General features: G+C 52.7%; 3 protein-coding genes, 1 long non-coding RNA gene and 2 other non-coding genes across 7 annotated transcripts; 3 read left to right on the top strand and 3 right to left on the bottom strand.

Moving 5' to 3' along the window:
* Window positions 1–146: 146 nt before the first annotated feature.
* Window positions 147–3,036, bottom strand: RPS2 (ribosomal protein S2). Its single transcript, XM_069029783.1, has 8 exons — window positions 2,966–3,036; window positions 2,704–2,862; window positions 2,499–2,588; window positions 1,941–2,048; window positions 1,208–1,381; window positions 973–1,132; window positions 468–559; window positions 147–268 (listed from the first exon to the last, which is right to left on the bottom strand). Exons 2-8 carry the CDS (start codon window positions 2,857–2,859, stop codon window positions 188–190), a joined length of 861 nt encoding a protein of 286 aa, XP_068885884.1. The 5' UTR covers window positions 2,860–2,862; window positions 2,966–3,036; the 3' UTR covers window positions 147–187.
* Window positions 649–786, bottom strand: LOC138119000 (small nucleolar RNA SNORA64/SNORA10 family). Its single transcript, XR_011155354.1, has one exon. It is a non-coding gene; the product is annotated as a small nucleolar RNA SNORA64/SNORA10 family (small nucleolar RNA).
* A 57-nt stretch (window positions 3,037–3,093) lies between the features above and the next one.
* LOC138118651 (uncharacterized) lies at window positions 3,094–3,775 on the top strand. The gene is made up of 2 exons (XR_011155242.1): window positions 3,094–3,199; window positions 3,579–3,775. It is a non-coding gene; the product is annotated as an uncharacterized lncRNA (long non-coding RNA).
* Window positions 3,382–3,506, top strand: LOC138119001 (small nucleolar RNA ACA64). Its single transcript, XR_011155356.1, has one exon. It is a non-coding gene; the product is annotated as a small nucleolar RNA ACA64 (small nucleolar RNA).
* Window positions 3,776–4,074: 299 nt separating the features above from the next.
* TBL3 (transducin beta like 3) lies at window positions 4,075–12,660 on the top strand. Its single transcript, XM_069029919.1, has 22 exons — window positions 4,075–4,149; window positions 4,278–4,329; window positions 4,411–4,506; window positions 4,734–4,781; window positions 5,111–5,252; window positions 5,444–5,528; window positions 5,846–6,013; window positions 6,420–6,495; window positions 6,645–6,741; window positions 7,124–7,320; window positions 7,622–7,763; window positions 8,128–8,186; window positions 8,675–8,778; window positions 9,191–9,341; window positions 9,466–9,696; window positions 9,868–9,938; window positions 10,333–10,489; window positions 10,848–10,906; window positions 11,147–11,250; window positions 11,414–11,485; window positions 11,805–11,963; window positions 12,443–12,660. The coding sequence occupies exons 1-22, from the start codon at window positions 4,097–4,099 to the stop codon at window positions 12,553–12,555; spliced, it is 2,436 nt and encodes an 811-aa protein (XP_068886020.1). The 5' UTR covers window positions 4,075–4,096; the 3' UTR covers window positions 12,556–12,660.
* Window positions 12,661–12,747: 87 nt separating this feature from the next.
* Window positions 12,748–17,651, bottom strand: NOXO1 (NADPH oxidase organizer 1). 2 transcript variants are annotated; one of them, XM_069029921.1, is made up of 8 exons: window positions 17,523–17,651; window positions 17,036–17,116; window positions 16,858–16,921; window positions 16,192–16,372; window positions 15,773–15,954; window positions 15,442–15,555; window positions 14,841–14,958; window positions 12,748–14,591 (listed from the first exon to the last, which is right to left on the bottom strand). In XM_069029921.1, exons 1-8 carry the CDS (start codon window positions 17,586–17,588, stop codon window positions 13,946–13,948), a joined length of 1,452 nt encoding a protein of 483 aa, XP_068886022.1. In that variant the 5' UTR covers window positions 17,589–17,651; the 3' UTR covers window positions 12,748–13,945. The 2 variants fall into 2 exon arrangements, with proteins under 2 accessions (XP_068886022.1, XP_068886021.1); XM_069029920.1 differs by having other exon boundaries at window positions 14,841–15,555.
* Window positions 17,652–21,251: the final 3,600 nt, after the last annotated feature.

The following is a 21,251-nucleotide window of genomic DNA, read 5'->3' as shown; positions in this document are numbered from 1 at the left end:
AGCTTGGAGCAGTGTTGTCTAGTGGAAGGTGTCCCATGGCAGGAGTTGCAACTGGATTGAGCTTCCAGGTCCTTTCCAACCCAACCCATTCCATGATTTAACCCACCTGCCCTGAGCACCAACCCCCCCATCACACCAACCACCAGTTCCTGGTTCTCTGATCACTTTATTCTCGTACAAAACCCACTTAGGTCGTGGCCACAGCGGCTGCCTGGGTCCTCTGCACCGACACTCTCGTGTGGGTCTTGGCCAGATGATCAGTGAACTCCTGCAAAAAACACAGCAACAGTGGGTTATTTCCTCAAACCCCTCTCATTTGTTCCTTAGCACCACTTCCCATCCCTGGTGTGCATGTGGGGCTGGGGGTAGCTCAATTTTATAGCTACCAATGCTTTGGGTACAGAAACCTGAATTTCAGGGGCAAGAAGGGTTAAGATTTGAGCTGCCAGTTACCGAAATGCTCTTACCTGGTAAGGAGACTTGGTGAAGACGGTCTCTTTCCAGAGGTCAGGAGTCAGGTAACTGTAGGTTTTGGAGATGGCATCAAAGGTGGCTTTAGCTGCGGAGAGATGTCACACACTGCCCATCAACTGCTGCAGAACCAGCCCCCTGATCCCACCTACAGCTCCAAAATAACCCCTGGTGCAAAAATGTGGAATTCTGAAAGGATCAGGGAGACCACAGGAAGGTCTCTCTGATGAACCCACAAAACTCAGGTTTCTCTCTCTCTCCAGTTACGACAATTACACTACAGCACACAAGTGCAATCGCGCAGATTGGGAGATGCGGGATTGTAAAACCCCCCTTGCTGTAATTAACTTTCACAGCACCCGCAGCAGGACCAACCTGCATTGTCAGCAAAGTCGTGGCTTCTGCTTCACTGCCAGAGGCACAAACCACTGTAAAATGGAGATGCTGTGCCCCGTCAGTGACAGAAGTGGCCGTAAGCTATGTGCTAGCCCCAGAGCTCACCAAAGTTGCCAAGGGTGGCTGTGCAGCCCCGCGCCGATGTGTAGCAGTCATCGATGCCAGCCATCATCAGCAGCTTCTTGGGGACAGGGGCGGACACGATCCCGGTGCCACGGGGAGCCGGGATCAGGCGCACCAGCACGGAGCCGCAGCGCCCAGTGACCTGCAGGGACGCAACGGGTCACACCTCCAGAACACAGCCCCTGAACAGCCCCCAGGGCCAGTGGGGGACACTCACCTTACAGGGCACTGTGTGCGGCTTCCCGATCTTGTTGCCCCAGTACCCGCGTCGCACGGGCACGATGGACAGCTTGGCCAGGATGATGGCCCCACGGATGGCCGTGGCCACCTCCTTGGAGCACTTCACCCCCAGCCCCACGTGGCCGTTGTAGTCCCCAATAGCGACAAACGCCTGCAGGCAGAAGAGGAGTTTTCACTGCTCCCTCAGCAGCGTTTCCCACCAAGAATACACCGTGGTGGGTGCTCAGCAGGAACTCAGAGCTCACCCCCAAACCTTATACACAGTTCTTGAAACCCATTTTTGCCCTCAGAGTTCATCCTTCAGTCAAAGTCAACAAGGTTAAAGCACTGGGATTCAATTCCCTGCTGCAGCCTCACATTGGTCCGAACTCCCCATGATTTCCCAACAGCATTCTGTCTTTATACCCAAAACTTCTCCCTGAAAACACAGCACTGCTGTACAAGAACAACTAAATTTTGCAGTCCCAGAATAGTTTGGTTAAAAGGAAGTTTAAAAGTGTTGCAATACAATTTTTGGGCCAGTACTGCTTCAGAGAGCATCTGCACCTATCGCTGATGCTTTCAAGTTAATACACTTAGTAAACTATTAATGGTCCTCACAGCAAAATATTTACTAAATGTGACAGAAACAGGTATTTGGAGTGATGAAAATAACACTAAAAATACACAAGGGAAGTTGTGAATGTGAGAATCCTGAAGAACAGGATTACCTTGAACCTGGTGCGCTGCCCAGCACGGGTCTGTTTCTGCACAGGCATAATCTTCAGCACCTCATCCTTCAGCGAGGAGCCCAGGAAGAAATCAATGATCTCCGACTCCTGCAAAAGTGAGGCACTGAGCATACAGAAATCATGGCATCCTGGAATGGTTTGGGTTGACAGGGACCTCGAAGGTCAGCTAATTCAACCCCCTGCCAAGGGCAGCGACACCTTCCAGTATCCCTGGGTGCTCTAAGCCCCATCCAACCGGGCCTTGGACACTTCCAAGGATCCAGGGCCTCCCCACCCTCACAGGGAGGAATTCGTTCCCAATATCCCATCTAACCCTGCTCTCTGGCAGTGGAAAGCCGTTCCCCCTTGTCCTGTTCCTCCAGGCCTCTGTCCACAGCTCCTCTCCAGCTCTCCTGGAGCCCCTTCCGATGCTATAAGGGGCTCTAAGGTCTCCCTGAGCCTCCTCTTCTCCAGGTGAACATCCCCAGCTCTCCCAGCCTGGCTCCAACCTTTGGAGCGCCTCCCTGACCCATCACTTCCATGTCCACAGCAACTCACCTTGATGGGAAGCGAGAAGAGATAAATCTCCTCGAGAGACTTGATCTTCATATCCTTGACCAGGCGACCGAGCTTGGTGACAGGAATCCACTGGCGAGGAAATCCAGGAGCAAGAGTCACCAGGTGCAAGCACCCGCCGGGAACCGGCTCTGCTGCCCCATGCGAGGGGTCGGCAGCACCCCCGGCTCCCGCGGTCCCCACTCACCTCCTTATCCTCGGCTTTGCCTCCGCGGGCCCCGCGGCCTCTCCCGCGGCCCCTCCCGCGGCCACGGCCGCGACCCCGCAGCCCGGTCCCGAATCCACCGCGGAAGCCCCCGCGGGCCGCTCCTGCTCCTCCCGCAGCACCGGCGTCGTCCGCCATTTGCTGGAACAAAGCGGGACGTCAGCCGGGCCCCGTCGGCCGCGGATGGGGCCGGATGGGCCCGGGACCGCCCGGTGCCCGCCGCCATCGCTCCCGCCCTACTTACGTGATCTCTCAGCGTAGAAGGCCGCACCGCCGCGCCGCCCGCTATTTATAGTGCGCGGGCATCTCGCGAGAGCAGCGCCCGGCAGTGCCCAGCCCCGAGAGCTGAATGAGGAATACACCACAGGGTAGAGTGAGGGACTTATGGTAAATTATACAGAGTGAGGGGCGGACGCGGCTGCCGCCATAACAGCGGGCGCACGCTGCGAACGCTCAGTGAGCGGCGGGGCGGCGACGGGTGAGGATGTGTGGGGTGCTGGGAGCGGGAGGGCACCGCTACATCTCCCTTTTTTATGTGCATTTAACTTTCATAAAGCTCTGCTGGGAAGCGGTTATGGCGCTGCCCGAGCCGGAGCCCGGCCGGGTGGGGCGCAGGGAGCGTCCCGGGAAGGCGCTCGGGGGGCCGCAGTAGCGTCCGGCGCGGTCTGAAAATCACTCGGGGTCTGCTGTGGCCCCGGGTGAGATAACGGCGCCCATAGCATCGGGAACATTAAGCTTATTGCCTACGCCTGTGTGTGGGGAATGAAACCCGTGTTCCCATAAGCCCCGTGCCCGGCGGGTACAGGGAAGGAGGGGGTTGTAGTGGCTGTTTCGCAGAGCGCTTTGTTCTCCTGTAGCAGGTAACCGTGCCTGGCCGGTGAGAGCCGCGGCCCCGCCGTGGGCTGGGCTGATACTTCCATGGCGATCCCTTCCCCGGAGGAGCTGTGAAGAGCACGGGAATGCCGTAATGGATGGCGAGACGGGAGTCACAGCTGAAAACGATTCGTGTTTGCATTTTGGTGCGCAATAAAAGATTTAATGCTTAAAAGATGAAGCGTCTCTCTTCTTTCTGATTGTCCGAAGTCCTGCTTTTCGCTCTGCTCGGAGCAGTGAAATCGCTCCGTTGGGGCGGGGAGGGAATGTTTTGCTGGAGAACGCTCTGGATCGCTGAGAAGATGCACCGCAGGCGCTACTGCGGGCTGGGTTATCGCCGCTCGCACGGAGCAATGGGAATTTTGATCCCGTTACTCCGCAGCCGCCCCCTGCCCGCACCCAGCGCCGCGCGGGTGGCGGCCCCTCGCTTACGTCACTGCGGGTCCCGGAAGTGTTTCCCCATTTCCCGGAAGTGGCGGCCGGAAGCACGTGGGCCGCGGCCATGGCGGACACGGACGCAGCCGCCGCCGTCGCCCCCGTGCGCTTCAAGAGCAAGTGAGGGAGCGGCGGGACCGGGCTGGGGCTGCGGGGGCGAATGAGGGGCCGGGCCGCGCGGCCTGAGCCCCCGGGCCACCGCCGCTCCGCTTTAACGGGGCCTCTCCGCGCGTCTCTTTCCCTTCCAGCTACGCCGTGACGCGGAAGATCGAGCCGTTCTACAAGGGAGGAAGAATCCAGGTAATCCCGGCTCTGGAGGAACATTTGGGAATGTCGCGCTTCCTGACTCTAACGTTCCTTTTCCCGATCCCTTTTCTTCAGATAAGCCGGGATGGGAAGTTCATGTTCTGCCCCTGTGGGAGCAAAGTCAACATCATCGATGTGGAAACAGGAGCTCTCCTGCACAGCCTTCAGCAGGTGACCGGCCTCTCCTGAGGGTTTTCCTAGGCTCCCGGGGGATTTTCCCACTGTGGATATGAAGCTCCCAGGGGTGAGGAGTGCAGGGAAGGTGGGAACGGACCCAAACACAGGTTTTGGGGTGGTCCCCGAGCTGTGCTCATTGTCAGCAGAGCCGCGTGAAGAAGGGAGCTCTGAGATCTCTCCAGGGATGGTTTAACTGTGGGATTTCCCTTCTGTTTTCCCAGGATGAGGAAGAGGATGTCACAGCATTCGTGCTCAGCCCTGATGATGAGGTCGGTTTGTGCTGGGGGCTCTCAGCAGCCTGGGACAGGCTCAGCCAGGGACAGGGGGGATTTTGGGGTGTCTGTGCAGGGCCAGGGGTTGGACTCGATTATCCTTGTGCATCCCTTCCAACTCAGGATATTCCATGATTCTAATTCATGCCCTCTGTGCTTCCCGAGATCCCCCTGGAGCCTTCTCAGGCCCTTCCCTCTGCGTCAGACTCAGACTTGCTGAGAGCCTGAGCTCCAGCAGCAGCACCTCTGTGTGGGAGCGACAGAAACCCAAACCCAACCAGTGCATCAGTCCGTGGTTAATGGTGCTTCCCTTGCCCCACTGCCAGGTGCTGGTGACGGGGAGCCGGGCGCTGCTGCTGCGCCAGTGGCACTGGAGGGAGCCCAGCTGTGCGCGCACCTGGCGAGCCGTGCACACCGCGCCCGTGGCCACCATGGCCTTCGACCCCACGGCCACCCTGCTGGCCACAGGTACGAGCCAGCACTGTCACGGTGGGGGTGACCCAAGGGATCTTCTGCTCCTGGAGAACTTCCCTTGGCAGCGACCTCCTGAGTGCAGTCAGGAGAGGTTCACTGCTCCAGTGCCATGTCCAGTTTGGAGATCTGTTGACTTGCCACGTCTCTCCTCCGGAGTTCATTCCCAGATGTCCTGCTTTTCCTAGGTGGCTGCGACAGCACCATTAAGATCTGGGATATGATCAAACACTACTGCACACACAACCTGAAAGGATCCTCTGGAGTGGTACAGTAAGGACAAGTCGTGTTTGTCTGTCCCTGGCTGTGGTGGGATACTGGGATTGATGTGGAATTCCTGAGTTAATGGAACATGAAAGCCCATTCCAAGCAGGTTCTGGGCTCTTCCTGGTTTTTAAGAGCAGGGTTATGGCTGATTTTGCCCAGAGAGGAAACAGTTTGGTCAAGAATTCTCATGGAATCACAGAGTTGTTGGGCAGGAGCACCTTCCACTGGCCCAGGATGCTCCAAGCCTATCCAACCTGTCCTGCTGTGGGATGTGCATTATTTAAAGGTTGGGTGGTTTATTCCTGTCCTGTCCTCCTGCCCAGCCTGGTCAAGTTCCACCCGGACATCTCCCGCCTGCAGCTCTTCTCCTCCTCCATCGATTACAAGATCCGCATCTGGGACCTGAATTCCAGCAAATGTGTGGCAGTGCTGGACGGGCACTTCAGTGCTGTCACCTCGCTGGCGTTTGCAGATGGGAACACCCTCCTGAGGTACCTCCTGCCAGGGCTTGACCCTCCATCTCTTCACCTCCTGCAGGACTGGGGGATTCTGGTGGGTCCAGGCAGGTTCTGCTGTGAGGGGAAGGGTTGGTACAAGCGCTCAGTGGGTGCCAGCACCTGTACAGTGGAATCATGGAATGGCTTGGGTTGGAAGGACCTTAAAGCCCATCCAGTGCCACCCCCTGCCATGGGCAGGGACACTTTCCACTATCCCAGGCTGCTCCAAGCCCCATCCAACCTGCCTGTGTTTTGGGAATATCCTGTGCTGGCACAGGGAATGCTGGTGCTGTCCCTCCCTTTGATTCTCCAGAGAGGTGTTGAACTCCCACAGTGCCAAATTTGCACCCAGAGCCAAGCTGAACGGATTTAGCACTAAAACTGAGCTTTTCATTTGCAGCTCTGGCCGTGATAAGATCTGCATGGTTTGGGACCTGGACACCAAGCAGAGCAAACGAACTGTTCCTGTCTATGAGGTGAAACTGCTTTTTGTTTCTTCCTTTGCTGTCCTTTGTAGTTTCTAGGCCATGGTTTCCCTCTTTAGGGTCTGTACATTGTGAAATCAGGTTTCTCTCCCTTCCCAGGGGTTTTCAGCTCTGGTTCTGTGCCTCTCTGACTCTTGCAGACCGTGGAAGCTGCTGTATTGTTGCCTGAAGAGGGAGATTTCTCTCAGCTGGGTGTGAAGAAACAAGGGCTGCACTTTGTCACAGCCGGCAGCAAAGGTGGGTGTCACTGCCACGTTTGGAGCCTGAAGGGTGGCACTTCAGTCACTTTACTGCTGTTATTCCTGGGATGTGTGTTCTCCATGTGGCTGGAGAGCAGAGCCTGCTCCTGAGTTCCTCAGGCAGGAGTGGATGAGCAGGATGGGGCAGGCACACTCTGATCTATTTAATACTCAAACACATTTATGTCTATTTTCAAACTCAATGAGTTTGATTTGCACTGAAGAAGCAAAACTTGGAGGGTTTTCCTGCCACCCCCATGGGATCCTGCCCAGTCCTGCCTTGGAGCTCTGTGGCTTTTCCCAGTGTGCTTTGGATGATATTCCTTGGACATCCACTGTGTAAAGCAGTGGCTCTGCCATGATTTCTGCTGGTTTTTCAGGCATTCTGAGGGTGTGGGACGTGGCCACAGCTGCCTGTGTGCACACCCAGCCCGTGCCCTTCGTGCTGCGGGAGGAGCCGAGCGAGCGCAGCCTCTCCCAGTGCCAGTTTGTTCCCGCCAGGAATGAGATCCTCACCGTGTCCATGGAGCACAACATTGTCTTCTATGACGCTCAAACCCTTCAGCTCAGGAAGCAGGTGACAGCCCTCAGCCTCCCTTACCCTCTTTCCATGCTCCAGGATCAGCTCTGCTTCTGGAAGAGCTTTGCCCAGGGGAGCCCTTGGCTCCAGCCTGTTCTGGAATTGTTCCATAGTGACAGGGAATTTCGCTGGTTTGGGGGAATTTTGCCCAGAGACCAACACAGAAACAAGAAAGCAGAACAGGCTTAGCCAGAAATCCCTTCTGGGTGTAGAAATTACACCCAGTATTAAATGAAAACCATCCATTCCCACCTTCTCCTTCAGCTGCCTTTTCCCTCTTGGACTGTTTCCATTCCAGCTCGCAGGATACAACGAGGAGGTTCTGGATGTGAAGTTCCTGGGCCCTGGTGACTCTCACATTGTTGTGGCCACCAACAGCCCCCAGCTGAAAGTGTTTGAGCTGGCAACATCCCACTGCCAGATCCTGTACGGCCACACAGGTGTGTGACAGCGCTGGCCGGGGGGGACGTGGGCGGCTCTTCCTTTATCCAGCTTCTCCTGAACTCTGGTGGAGATGAGTCCTAGAATTCTTGCTGGAGCAGCATCACAGCAGGTTTGGGAGTTGTGTGGGGAAAGGGACCATGGGATACATCCTGTCCCTGGCAGTGAGATCAGTTTAAATTGGAGCTGAAGGTGTAGATGTGTGACAGGCTCAGTCCATAGGGACTGGGGGTGTCGTGTCCCAGACCTGTCCCCTGTCTCATTAACTGGGCTCATCAAGCACTGGGCTCATTAACTCTCCTCTTTCTGTTGTCCCATCTCAGTATTGCGCTGCATCCACCAGTTTTTATTTCTTCTGTTTAGAAACAATCCTGGCTTTGGACGTCTTCAGAAAAGGCCTGATGTTTGTCTCCTGTGCCAAGGTGTGTCACAGTTCTCCATTTAATGAAACTCTTCATTCCTAGTGATCCTTGGGGGCAAAATTATATCATTTTTGGAACTCCAGAAAGGGAGTTTTGTTCATACAATCCCTGTCTTCTGCATCCCCCAAATACAAGGTTCTCCCACTCTTCCTTTTTAATGTCCCTGGGAAAATTGGTTGTATTTTATTGGCCTGAAGGAGGTGTTTCCTTCTCCAAACATCCTGGTCAGAAAAGTTGTTAGTGTGAGACTGATGGGGGAAAAGGTGCCAAGAGCCCTGATGCACCGAAAAATAAAGCTCTGATACAACCAGAAATAAACCCCCATGCTGGAACTCCAGAGTGGAAGCTGATCTTGTCACCTGCTGTGACAAAGATGAAGGTTCAAGATGGAATATCAGGGACCAGTCAGGCTCAGGGATGTGATGAAAGCACAGAGGACCGATGACTTCCCAGAAAACTCCAGCATTTTCTGTCTTTCCTCCTCCCAGGACAGAAGCATCCGGGTGTGGAGGATGGGCAGGGCTGGCAGGGTCACCTGTGTGGCCCAGGGTCTGGGCCATGCCCACGGTGTGGGTGCTGTCGCCTGCTCCAGGTAACACAAACTGGGGGAGGGTTCCCCTTGTGACCACAGGGATGGAGGGGAATGTCCTGGTGGGTGCTGCCCCCCTCCCAGCTGTGCTGCTTCTCATCCCTGCTCCCAGCTTCTCATGGTGCCCAAGTGTGAAGGGATCATGGAACAGTTTGGGTTGGAAGGGACCTCACAGCCCATCCAGTCCCACCCCTGCCATGGGCAGGGACACCTTCCACTATCCCAGGTTGCTCCAAGCCCTGTGCAGCCTGGTCTTGGGCACTTCCAGGGATGGGGGAGTCACTCTGAAATGAAAGAGCTTGGAAAGCCATGCAAACACTGTTCCACATCCCAGCAGAGGCTGTGTGGAGATCCCAGTCAGGGAGGAGAAACCACTGAATTGTTTCCCTGCACTTGATGGTTTCATTCCTTCCAGGCTGAAGGAAAGCTTTGTAGTGACCAGCAGCCAGGACTGCACCATCAAGATCTGGAACATCCCAGAATCCCTCACTTCCAAAGCAAAAGCAGCCTTGATCTCCAGCCCAGAGCCCCTCCATGCCAGAGTGACTGAGAGGGGCCATGACAAGGTACAGCTGCCCTGACCTTTCAGTGCCTCAGTCTCCCTCCTGTGCTGCAGCCCACGTTTGTTCCATGTCCCACAGCCAGAGCCAAGGCCTGACCCTCTTTCTCCTCCTCTTGTGGCTTCCCCAGGATATCAACAGCGTGGCAGTGTCCCCCAATGACAAACTGCTGGCCACGGGCTCACAGGACCGGCTGGCCAAGCTCTGGTCCTGCTCCGACTGCTCCCTCCTGGGGGTTTTCTCTGGGCACAAACGTGGGGTCTGGTGTGTGCAGTTCTCCCCCGTGGATCAGGTCTTGGCCACCTCCTCAGCTGATGGGACCCTGAAGCTTTGGGGACTTCGGGACTTCAGCTGTCTGAAGGTGATGAGAACTTTGCCCCTTGCCCTGGGCAAAACCTTGGGGCTCATTAAGGATCCTTCAAAAACCTGGAATTTAATTCTTTGGCCTTTATGAGTAAATCAGATCCTTTTGTGTCTCTCCAAAGACCTGGCAGTGGCTCTGGCACTGCTGAGCTTCCTTTCTGTTTTCCAGACCTTTGAAGGCCATGATGCCTCAGTGCTGAAGACCATCTTTGTGAGCCGAGGGGCTCAGCTGCTCAGCAGGTTCGTGCCTGCCCAGGGATCTGGGGAGATTCCAGAATTAAGGGAATATCTGAGCTCATCACCAGCACCAAGAGGGAACAGTCTTGTGTCCAAAGACTCTTTGGAAAGATTAATAGGAAGATGCCATGTTTAGGCCAAGCTTTCTGTAGAGGTTATTTTAATCTTCCTCTTCTCCAGCAGTTCCATGGATTCCATGTGGCTGCTGTGGCATTGCTGGGTTGGGACAAATGCAGTAGACAGATCTAAGGGTGCATCTTGCCTGCCACATTTTTGGTTAATTCTGCTCCTGTTTGGAAGGCATTGGAATGGGACAAGTTCATCTGATATTTGTGGTGGCACAGAGCAAGAATGGATCTGTCCAGTGATTCTTTCTGTTGTGTTTCTCTTCCAAAAGTGGATCCGACGGTCTCTTAAAACTGTGGACAATTAAAACAAACGAGTGTGTGAAAACATTAGATGGTCATGAAGATAAAATCTGGGGCCTTCATGCCAACAAGAAAGATGACATGGTTGTGACAGCCTCCAGTGACTCCTGCATCACCCTGTGGCAGGTACAGCACGGGGGGTTGGTTCCTCCCTGGGTTAATAATCGGGATAATTGGAGAGCTCAGCATCCCAGTTATTTGTTCCTCACATGCTCTCCTCCTTTTCTGCCATTTGAAATTAGGTTAACAAGGCTGATCTTGGGGTTTGGGGGTATTTTTTGTCCATCCTGTATTTCCTTAGAGTAGCAGATGAGCCCCAGCATTGGAGCTTTGGAGGGAGGTTGGGAATTGCTGGATTTAACATTTAAATTACTTGACCCCAAGATTTTGGTGCAGAAACTGGTTTCCAAATCACTCAATGGCTAAATCAAAATCTTTCTATATTAAAGTTGGATTTGATAAAGTTTTATCTTGTTTTTCATAGGATGTGACTGAAATTGAGGAGAAAGAAGCACAGGCTAAACAGGAGGAGCAGATTATGAAGTGAGTTGATCTTGTGCCATAAAGAGCTGTGAAAGGCAAACTGTGCAGTGAAATTGTCCACACCTGGAGTCATCCAGCTCCATCTGATCCCAATATTGGAGTGAGGGAATTGAGGCGTTTATTGACAAGCACCATGGACTTCTTAACTGTTATTGCCAAATCTGCTGCTTTTTGTGTAGTTTTGTTTTTTTTCCACCACCCAAAGATTGGTTTCACTCTTGCCCCTGATTTGTTTTCCAGAGAGCAAGAGCTTTCTAACCTGCTCCATGAGAAACGGTACCTCAAAGCTCTGGGCCTGGCGATTTCCCTGGACCGGCCGCACACGGTGTTGACAGTGGTCAAGGGTGAGTCCAGAGCGTGCTCTGAAGGCGTTTCCTGCCCTCTCTGCTTCCCAGAACAACTTTTCCAGCTAGTTCAAGGCTACAAAGTCCAATAATTAGTCTGAAAGTCTCGGTTTTCCCTAAGTGAAATCACCCATGGTGTCCCTGCTCTCATTTCTGTCTCCAGCCATCCTCAAGGAACCTGAGGGGAGAAGGCGCCTGGAAGAGAACATTGTTCGGCTCCGCAAGGATCAGAAAGGTTTGTTGCAGGATTAAAGTGCTGAAAGCTTTTGGGTCAGAGGCTTGTTTTGTCACCTGAAATTAGAATCTTAAATCCTGGACTGGTTTGGATTGGGAGAGAAATTAAAGATTGTCCAGTCCCGCCCCCTGCCCTGGGCAGGGACACCTTCCACTATTCCAGGTTGCTCCAAGCCCTCTCCAGCCTGGCCTTGGACGCTTCCAGGGATGGGGAGCTTCCATCACTGTGTGGGAGCTGCACCTCTCTGTAGGACACCAGGGATGTTTTCCAGTGTGGCCTCTCCCATGTGCCAGCCTGGACAGGCTTCCTTCCCCCACAGAGGCAGTGTTGGCATTCCTGGTGACGTGGAACACCAACTCTCGAAACTGCCATGAGGCCCAGGCTGTCATGGAAACCCTGCTGAAGCACGAGGCGCCGGACAACCTGCTGCAGTTCTCGGGAATTAAATCTGCTGTGGAATCCCTGCTGCCCTACACGGGTGAGGCACTGCAGGCATGGGCATGGGCTGGAGGTGCTGACTTGGATCAGGGATCATGGAACAGTTTGGATTGGAAGGGATGGGTCAGTTACTTCAACCCCTGCCGTGGGCAGGGACATCTTCCATCATCTCAGGGTGCTCCAAACCCCATCCAACCTGGCCTGGGACACTTCCAGGGATCCAGGGGCAGCCACAGCTTCTCTGGGCCTTTTCACCCTCACAGGGAGGAATTCCTTCCTAATATCCCATCTCTCCCTGCCCTCTGGAAGCCATTCCCTGTGTCCTGCCCCTCCACCCCTTGTCCCACGTCCCTCTCCAGCTCTCCTGGAGCCCCTTTAGGCACTGGAGGGTGCTCTAAGGTCTTCCTGGCGTGTTCCTTTCTCCAGGCTGGGTATTCCCAGCTCTCCCAGCCTGGCTCCACAGCCTAAGGACAGGTTCTGCTGCCTCCCCTGTGACTCCAATCCTTTCCCTCCTTGCAGAGCGCCACTTCCAGAGGCTGAGCCGGCTGCTCCAGGCTTCCACGTTCATCGAGTTCATGTGGCAGAACATGAGGCTGGCAGATGTGGCCCAGCAGGACCAGGGGACTCTGTGACCCCCCTCCCACCAATTTCTCTTTCCAAAGAGCTCTTTCCCACCAGGATGGCAGCTGGATTTTTAGTTCTGTATTTTATAATAAATGTTCTAATTTCTAAACCAAGTCCAGCATCCAATTTCCTCAGGGCTGAATGAAAGGAAAAGGTCATTTCTTTGGCCAAGCCCAGGGTTTGTGTTTTCACACCCTGAAGTTTCAGACTTACAAACAGAAGTTAGTTTGGAATTAAAAGGCAGAATCCCACCAAGCAGTTGGGTTTAAAGGATTCACGGAACTGAGATCCTGATTGGGCAAAGCCCCCTGGACCAAGGCAGAGGTCTCACCTGTGCCCACTCCAAATTTAGAAGCTGAGAGGGAGAAAAGCACAATTTAAATTCCCCAAATAGCAAATTTTTAAAGCATGAGACACAAGAAAGCTTCAGAGATATTTACATGTATTTTATTTCATTTACAAAAATGTATAAAATACAAACAACATAAACACCACATGTTCTTTATAAAAATATTAAGAGATACCTGGAAGAATAAGTACAATGAAAGCCATGAGTGTAGAGAAAAGTCTTAATTTTCCTATAACTTTTTCTAACTCAATTTTAGCAAATGAGTTTAGGATTAGAATCGTTGTGAGTTTCAGTAACTCAACCAGCCCCCTGGAAAGGGGAATGTTTTGTCCATAAAAGTGACCTCTCTCCCCATCCCCAGCTGGGACACAAGCTGTGATTTCCCTGGTTGTGTTCCTATGCCTGCACAGACATGGCTGGAGGGAACAGGGATGAGGTTCCTCCCAACAGCTTTTTTGTTCTCACAACCATTCAGCAGATCCAGCCCATCCCTATAGTTCATGGCCTCTTCACTAACCTATTAAAAAAACCCCAAAATCGACACCAGAAGTCAAAGAGTTAAGAAAAGATCTATAAAAGAGGGGGTTCAGGTAACTGACATCACACAGGTGCATCATCCCATCCCTCCCCAATCCAGTAACTAGCTCAGGGTGCCAGGGGTGTGACTAAGTCACTCTGGTGCCACGCCTTTGCCCTCCACTGTGGCCGTGGCTGTGCCAACTCATCCTGGTGTGGGGAATAACACAGCCACGACTGTGAAACGCTCACATACTGAAGGGCAGGGTGAACAACTCCTGCAGGGAGAACTCAATGCCTGCCAAGCGCCCTCCAGCTCTGGAGCTGCCGGATCCACACCGAGTGACACCACTCGGTCCTCTCCCAGTAGCTCCCTGACCCCTGTGGAAGCTGCAGCAGGAACGGTGTTGCCCGGGGAGGTGACGGATGTGTGTGTGTGACTTGGGAAGGGACAGTCCCCAGCCCTGACGTTCCGGAGCTGCTCCCAGGGGACTCCAGCGAGTAGGGCTGTCCCCGTGTCCCCTCCAGGGACACTAATGCCGGCTGGGGATCGGGAGCAGGGCCGGCAGGGCCGCCCGGGGAGCCGACTGCTGCACGGCGCGCTTGGTGACGGTGCTGCACCTCTGCAGGATCTCGTGGGCTGAGGGACGCGCCGGCACCTTGGGGACACCCGCGGCCAGCTCAGGGTCAGCGAGGGACGAGCCGAGCTCGGCTGCGGAGGACTCCACAAAGCCGGAATCGTTCCTGTTCCTGGCACTGAGGTGTGGGGATTTGCTGCTGTGCGTGGCCAGGCCGCGGCTCGGGGCGGGAGAGCTTCTGGCCTGCTCCACGTCGGGCAGGGATCGGGACAAGTCGGGTTTCCAGGCCAGCCGGGCGTCCCCCTCACTGCTTCTCGCCGAGCTCAGGGAGGAGCTGTCCACATCCAGCTCCGGGGTGGAGCTGGCCCTGGGCAGAGACCGAGATCTGCTTCTCTGAGGGCTCCCGTCCTCTTCACGGGGGGCAAAGGAAGGGCTAGGCTGCAGCCCGGGCTGAGCAGCAGCCTCGCCCCGGGGCTGGGGGGAGCGGAGGGTGGGGGTGGAGGTGTTGAGGCCGCAGCTCATGATGGTCTGGAGCTTGTGGTGAGGGTTCTTGTAGGGCCGGAGGCACAGGGAGGGAATGTAGCCAGTGCAGCCATTGTACCTGAGGGCAGGGATGGAAAGAACACTGAGAAAACGCTTCCAGCAGCTCAGGCCAAGGGGAAGGAGCACAGCACTTGAGGAAGCAGTTCTGTGCTGTCCATGGGGTGTGAGGACAGGGAATCCATCCCCAGCCAAGGACATTCAGCTCAGGGGGCTCCTATGCATCCCACACGGTGGGGAGCAGCAAGCAGCACCTGCAGCAGGTAAGCAGCTCCCTCGGGGAGCCAGGACTTTGGAAAAGCCTTCTCACCGGATCAGCCACCAGCCATTGTGGGATCTCCTGACCACCTCCACGACCACACCCTGGTTCAGTGAGAGCTCGTCTGCCTTCTGAGCCTCATAGGCCTGCACCACAAAGTACAGGCTGCCTGCAGAGAGAGGAAGAGGTTGGGTTTGCCTTGTGGAGAAAATGCTCCAATCCCAATGAAAGACCAGCCCAGCTGCAGGGCAACTGTCCCTGAGACAGCTGAGAGTGACTGGTTTGCTCAGGGAGCCCAATCTGATCCATTTAGGTTGGATATAAGGAAGAAGTTTTTTACAAAAAGGGTGGGGAGGCCCTGGCACAGGGTGCCCAGAGAGGCTGTGGCTGCCCCATTCCTGGAAGTGTCCCAGGCCAGGTTGGATGGGGCTTGGAGCAACCTGGGATAGCAGAAGGTGTCGCTGCTCATGGCAGAGGGTGGAATGGGATGGGCTTTGAGGTCCTTTCCAAACCAAACCATTCCATGATTCCATGACCCACAGGTGGTGGCAGAGCTGACCACAAAAGTCAGAGGTCCAGGCAGGGATTCCAGGCAGTGGGTAAAGTGGTGGGGTTTTGCAGAACTCATGTTTTGAAGGAAGAACAGACTTACCCTCCTCATTTGAGCTAAAGGCATTCTGGATGTCCTCACAGGCATCAAGCTCTTCCAGGTATGAAGCTGGGAACCAGGCTATCTGCTTGTCTGCGTTTTCCACCAGCCACCAGCCTACAAAGAACAAAAATACCCAGATTTTAACAGCCTGCAAGTTAAGACATGACAATAATCCCTGGGTAGGGGATACAAGAGACAGCAGGGGCATTCACTGTCCCCCCAGGTAAACACACAAGTGCAAACACCTGCAACCCTGACACTACCTCAGCATTTGCCGAGCTATGAATCCATCTGCCCATCCACCCCTGACACCGAATCTTCTCAAACTTACCAGTCATGTCCTTGATTAACACTTCCACAATCTCCTTCTGATCCACTGAGAAAGGTTTGTTCTTTGTGTCTTTGGTTTCAAAGGCCTCAATGCAGCGGTAGCTCTCCGACGCCTGAGGGAGGGTGATGGAGAGGGGCTGGGGGTTCTTCTCCCTTCTGAATACTGATGGCATGATCACAACACTGGAAAGTAAAGTCTCACGTCAAAAATTCAAGTGGAAGGTTGAGTTTTGTATTGATTTTGGGAAAATAATTTCTGCAGCGGGCTGAGAAAAGCTTTAGGCATCAGAAACAAAATTAACCGGGATTGAAGCAGCCAGCTGAACTGCCCTGGAGTGTAACTGGTGTTTCCCTTCTATCCATATCCCATAACATTTCTGTCTCATGAACAAACAAAAAAGTACAACTCAGATTTCATACCTGTTTTCAGGGAAGGAGGGATCGAGGTCTTGAGTCTGTGCCTTGAAAAACTGATTCACCTCTTCACCCCGGGAGATTTTCACATCCGTTTTCAGCAGCTCCTGGGAATATGTTTCCAGCAGTTTCAGGATCTCCAGGCACCTGTTCAGCTTCCCTCCCTTCCTCTGCTGCATAGTTATACCTTCAAAATAACAAGGGCACAGTTGGGATAGGACAGCAATGGATCTGGATCCTGGGAGCAGCATCTTTTCCCTGAACAGCAGCCGGGGTGCCCTCACCCACCACCCTTCCTGCCCAAGCCCAAACCATACAAAGTCACTGTCCCTGCCTCCCTGTCATTTTTAACAGCTCCTGATACGATTTTTTAACATCTAAAATTTATCTTTTTTTCACATGTAAAGTTTCAAGAAATCTAGGCCAATATTTGAAGTATAGCATTAATTTACCAAGTGCAATTTTCTGTTTAAAAAAGCCTTTCTGGGTTATTTTAGGTCTGTACTAGACCCAAACATGTTGATGTGACCCAGTGGTGCCATGGCAGGAGCAGGAGTGAGCCCCTAATGTGTTCCAGAGTAAGGTCAGGCTCAGAGACTTCAGTCTCTGTCATGGGTTATGACTGTCCCCAACCACTCTCATGTTTGTGGCCCATCAGAGATTTGTCCCTACCTTTAAACCTGGGTAAACTCCTCAGTGACCCACTTTCAGTGGGGAATTTTCTCTTCAGCTCCTTCTAAAAGCAAGGAGAAAGAGAGAACAGTGATTCCTCACAGCTGACACATGGCTGGGCTCCTTCCCCTCCTCAGGACAGGAACCTTGAAATTTCAGGAATTGAAAATTCACTTACATGGAATTTCTTAAACTCTTCAAAAGTCCTGTAGATGAGAATGTTGTTCTGATCTGACCAAGACACAAACATCATGTAGTTCTGGGAAATGAACAGGGAAAAGAAAACCATTTTAATCACAATGTTCAGTTTTGGATGCTTTCAGGCAATCAGCATTTGCTGTGGTTTAGTTGTGGCTTCAGGCTGAGAGTGTCACAATAAAAACTAAACATTAAACCTACAAAAATATTTCCTTAATTCATAGCCCCAAATGGAAAATCATTGCTGAAACCAGGAGAATTTTATGGTGCTGTGACAGAAAGAGAGCAAAATCCAAGACATGAAGCCCATTAAAAAACAAGTCCCCTTGTCCTAGATCCCAAGGCTCCGATCCCAACACTGTGGGGAATGAGCATACCCCCGGAAAAGTAACTCCTCTAGTTTCCCCATTTGTAAATTGTATTTAAGGAGGAAAACAAAGCCAAAAAAAGAGTAAAAGTTAAAGTACCTTCTCTTTTCTGCATTGCATGAAGCCAACAGCCTTCACATCCACGGGGTACCTGTTGCAGCTCATCTTCCCCACGGCTGCTCCTCCTCCTTCGCAGGGAGGTGGAGGGATGTGTGAGGGAAGGATGAGAGCTGCAGGGAGCAGAGATACGGCTCCAGCCCCGACCGCCGAGTTTAAATACCCTGGAGCAGGAGGCAGGGCAGAGGTGTTCCCGAGCTTCCTCCTCCGCCCAGCCACCAGGCAGAAATTCCGTAATTTGGCAAACTACCGCGTGCCTTTTACCTTTCCCCCCGCTTTTAACATGCAAATGCTGCCGGCTGCAGGCGGGACACAGTTCAGGGAACCGGGGAGGAGAAACACCTTCTTTTATCACATCCTTACTAACCAGTGCCGGGAAGGGAGCCAGGGTTGTTTGCTAGCCCTGCGTTAGAGGAGGTCACAAGGGCAGCAGCACCTGCTCCGAGATATTTCCGGGACACGCGTGAGGTTTTTATGGCTGTATTGCACGGACGGCTGAGCTCACTCTAGTTCCAAAAACCGATTGAGAACATAAGTTGTTGTAAAACACAGATCAGGCACCACTTAACGTAATATTTGTTGCAAATATTATTTTCCCTGCTTTGTCGCACCTGCTGAGTTACTTTAAATAGATTTCTGGTAGTTTTATCTGTATGTCCATGGAGATACCAATGTTATGAACAGACACATCCCCAGGGTATAACTAAAAGACTGAAACTTCCTCAGGTTTAAATATGTGATGGAGATTCATCTCTGAGTGCCCTGCCCTGCATCCAGCCAGGTGTCCATACCCTCCCAGGGCACCCACCAGTTCTTCCCAAGGAGCAGCTCCACTGCCCAGAGGCACAAGGAGAGGTAATTCCAGCCTTGGACAGCCTGTCCTCTCCCTGAACCTCAGGACTGATGGGTACCGTGTGATCAAACCGCCTCTTCTTTGATAAAGCCGCAACTGAATCGTTATCACTATAATTATCTTTATCATTTTCATTATTGGAACCCAAACTGAGGGGCTCGGCCGTGCCTCCCTTTAATTTCCCAGCTACACTTGGTGTCTCCAACCCTCAGCAAAAGCTGCAGGTGATTTTTCATCTACCAAAAAAAAGCCCCCAGAATAGGGAGCCAAGCCAGATTCCTTCTGGATGGCCAGAAAATACAGTGAGGAGGGTCTTGGTTTGTGTTCCATGAGCACAGGAGGCTGCTCCCACACAGCAGGGTGGCAGTTTCTGGGAACAAAGGAAGCGGGTTTATTGCAGTTGGATTTATTGCTGCTGAGTATCTGTCCTACATTAAAAAGGGAAAGTAATCCGAGGAGCACTTTGGTTCAGTGTGGATTTGGGAAAAAAAAAATCTCTCCAACAGCATCTCCAGGGCATTTCCTGGCTCAGGAAGCTGCACGGGAGCTGCCCTGTGGAAAAGGGATGTGAAGCAGCTTCCTGCCCTCCACAGCCCTGGAATCAGAGCCTCCATCCCTCTGTTAGAAAGGCTCCAGCCACAGCATGTGCTGGTAAATCTCCCCAGATCAAAGGGTGAGGATTTTATGGAGTGAGAGGAAATCACTTCATCCAGCAAATTTATTTAGAAGGCCCCAGTCTCCAAGGTGCCAAAACCCTTTGCTGACTCCATGTCCTCAAACCTGCACTCCTTGGCTTCTCCTTGGCAGCCAAGCCAGGGCCAAGCTCACCCTCACATGGCTCTGTTAAGTGGCTCTTGGAAATATCTGGAACCAAGACTCCCAATGAAGCACCTTGGCCTGGTTTTCTGTCTCAGAGCAAACACAAACCACTTTCCAAGAATGTAAAGGTTTAAACATGTTTATTCTGACTGGGAAAAGCCAAAGACAAGGAAAGCCTTGGAGGAGCTGCAGGAGGAGGAGATGGCTGGGGAGGTTCAGAGAGCACCTTGATCTGCAGATGCCATAAAAACCAGAAGAGTAGGAAACAGCCTTGGTCAGAGGCTTTGCTGTATTTCACCATTCTCAGGGAATTCAAGCAAAAACGGGGGTGTGGAAAACACCTAATGGAATGTTACAGCAGGAAGGTGAAGCTACATGGGGGGTTGTAAGTCACCCGAGGCAGAAGGACCAGTCATGCAGTTTGGAGAGCTGATCTGGAAAAGACTGGACTGATCGGGAGATTGCTTGGTGACAGAGGTGTTGTACAAAACCAAATATGAGCAAAAGTGCTAAAAATTCAATAATTCATTATTGAGAAAATGTTTTGTGGAAGTGAAGGTCACTGTAACACAGAACTGAGGTGCAGGGAGGGAAGAGGAAAAGCCTGGCACTCCTCCAAGACACCAACACCACTAGAGTCACCTGGAGGGCTCAGTTCCAGTTCTGCAGCTGTCACAGCAGCACCAGTGCCCTGGCGGTGTCAAGTGTGATGTCACGAAACTGTCTACTCCAGAATGACCTCATGAGTCACGTCTGCAGTGACACCCCCTGCGAAACCAAAAGGACGGCTGGGCCAGATGGCCCTTGGATGGGCACAATGCTCCTCAAACCTCTCCACAACACCCGGCCATGCCAGGGCCATTCCTGTCAGGAAGGATGGATAACAGACTGGAAGAGGCTGCTTCTGCTGGATGCATTGGAACTCACTTATAGAAAACTAAGACAAATGTTGTTTTTCTGACATTATCAAGTTTACCTTGTGTCTTCTACAGCTTCCATGTCATCCTGCCATAAATCAGTGCTTCCTTATGGGTAATTATTAATGGCAGGGGAGGAGGGGTCTGCCCAGAAAAAGTGAGACTCAGCAAGAATTGCTGGACGTTGCTGTTTCATCATCGATATTTATTCACACAGCTTTGAGGGCAGCAGTTAATTTTCCTTTAGTTGTTTTACAAGGTACCAAAGAGATCATCAATTAACAGGCAATATGTAGGAGTGCACTGCCCAGCTTTGCCAAGATGCAGGAAAGATGGGATTTTTCCATAATAACTCCCATAATTCTGCAGTCTGCTCCAAGAGACCCTCCTGCACCCCACCCAGGTGAAGCTCTGCTACTCAAGGAGCATCACTCTGGCCATAAACAGCTGCTCAGAAACATGTTTGTGTCATGGCAGGTAAGGTATTGTCACAGGGAGTCACACCAGACTGCCTGCCCGGATTGCCCATGACTGGGAAGACAAAGGAGGTCATCCAGAGACTGCAGGAAAGCCCATAGTCACCAGGGCTGTCCCACTGAGTATTTCCATTCCAAGATCAGCTTCCCATCCATAACAAATAAACACTGATGCTCTGCTTGTCTTTTCATTTCAGTGTGGATCAGGAGTAACTTCAGTAGAAGCAGAATCTGAGTGCACAGATGCTCAGGGACAGCCACAGGCTGCTCCTCTCCAGCTCTCTCTGAGCCATTTTCCAATTCTAACAAGAAACAGTCTTGTCCCAAATGCTTGGAGAGAAGGATCTGTGTTATGAACATCCTTTCCCACACACAGAAGTCGTGTCTGGGTTGGTGGTTGACCTGTGCCCCTCATGGTTGATGATATGTAGGACTCTGCATCAGGGATTTCTCATTCTATGCCCAGCACAGGAAAGGCAAAGAGAGGAAAAGTCCTCAAACCACTCTCAGGACACTGCAGCTGTGAGGAAGAGATACAGAAAGGAGCTGTGAGCACAGCCAAGGGGGGCCTGGAACAAAGCTGGTGGAAAAGCTTCATCTTTCCCTCACTCACCTTCAGGATCAAAACCTGCCCTTTACTGTTCTT

This window comes from Aphelocoma coerulescens, chromosome 14 (assembly GCF_041296385.1).
Source record: "Aphelocoma coerulescens isolate FSJ_1873_10779 chromosome 14, UR_Acoe_1.0, whole genome shotgun sequence".
NCBI classification, from domain to species: Eukaryota; Metazoa; Chordata; class Aves; order Passeriformes; family Corvidae; genus Aphelocoma; species Aphelocoma coerulescens.
The sequence above is the reverse complement of the archived record's forward strand: the minus strand, read 5'-3'. Positions and strand labels throughout refer to the sequence as shown.

Coding starts and splice junctions, on each gene's coding strand:
- RPS2 (XM_069029783.1), bottom strand. CDS start 2,859: ATGGCGGACGACGCCGGTGCTGCGGGAGGAGCAGGAGCGGCCCGCGGG. Junction 2,049..2,498: donor TCTTCTCGCTTCCCATCAAG/GTGAGTTGCTGT, acceptor TCACTTTTGCAG/GAGTCGGAGATCATTGATTT. Junction 560..972: donor AGCCACCCTTGGCAACTTTG/GTGAGCTCTGGG, acceptor ATCTCTCCGCAG/CTAAAGCCACCTTTGATGCC.
- TBL3 (XM_069029919.1), top strand. CDS start 4,097: ATGGCGGACACGGACGCAGCCGCCGCCGTCGCCCCCGTGCGCTTCAAG. Junction 5,529..5,845: donor GGATCCTCTGGAGTGGTACA/GTAAGGACAAGT, acceptor CCTCCTGCCCAG/CCTGGTCAAGTTCCACCCGG. Junction 9,939..10,332: donor GGGGCTCAGCTGCTCAGCAG/GTTCGTGCCTGC, acceptor CTCTTCCAAAAG/TGGATCCGACGGTCTCTTAA.
- NOXO1 (XM_069029920.1), bottom strand. CDS start 17,588: ATGAGCTGCAACAGGTACCCCGTGGATGTGAAGGCTGTTGGCTTCATG. Junction 16,922..17,035: donor AAGAGTTTAAGAAATTCCAT/GTAAGTGAATTT, acceptor CCTTGCTTTTAG/AAGGAGCTGAAGAGAAAATT. Junction 15,955..16,191: donor CCCTCCTTCCCTGAAAACAG/GTATGAAATCTG, acceptor TTTACTTTCCAG/TGTTGTGATCATGCCATCAG.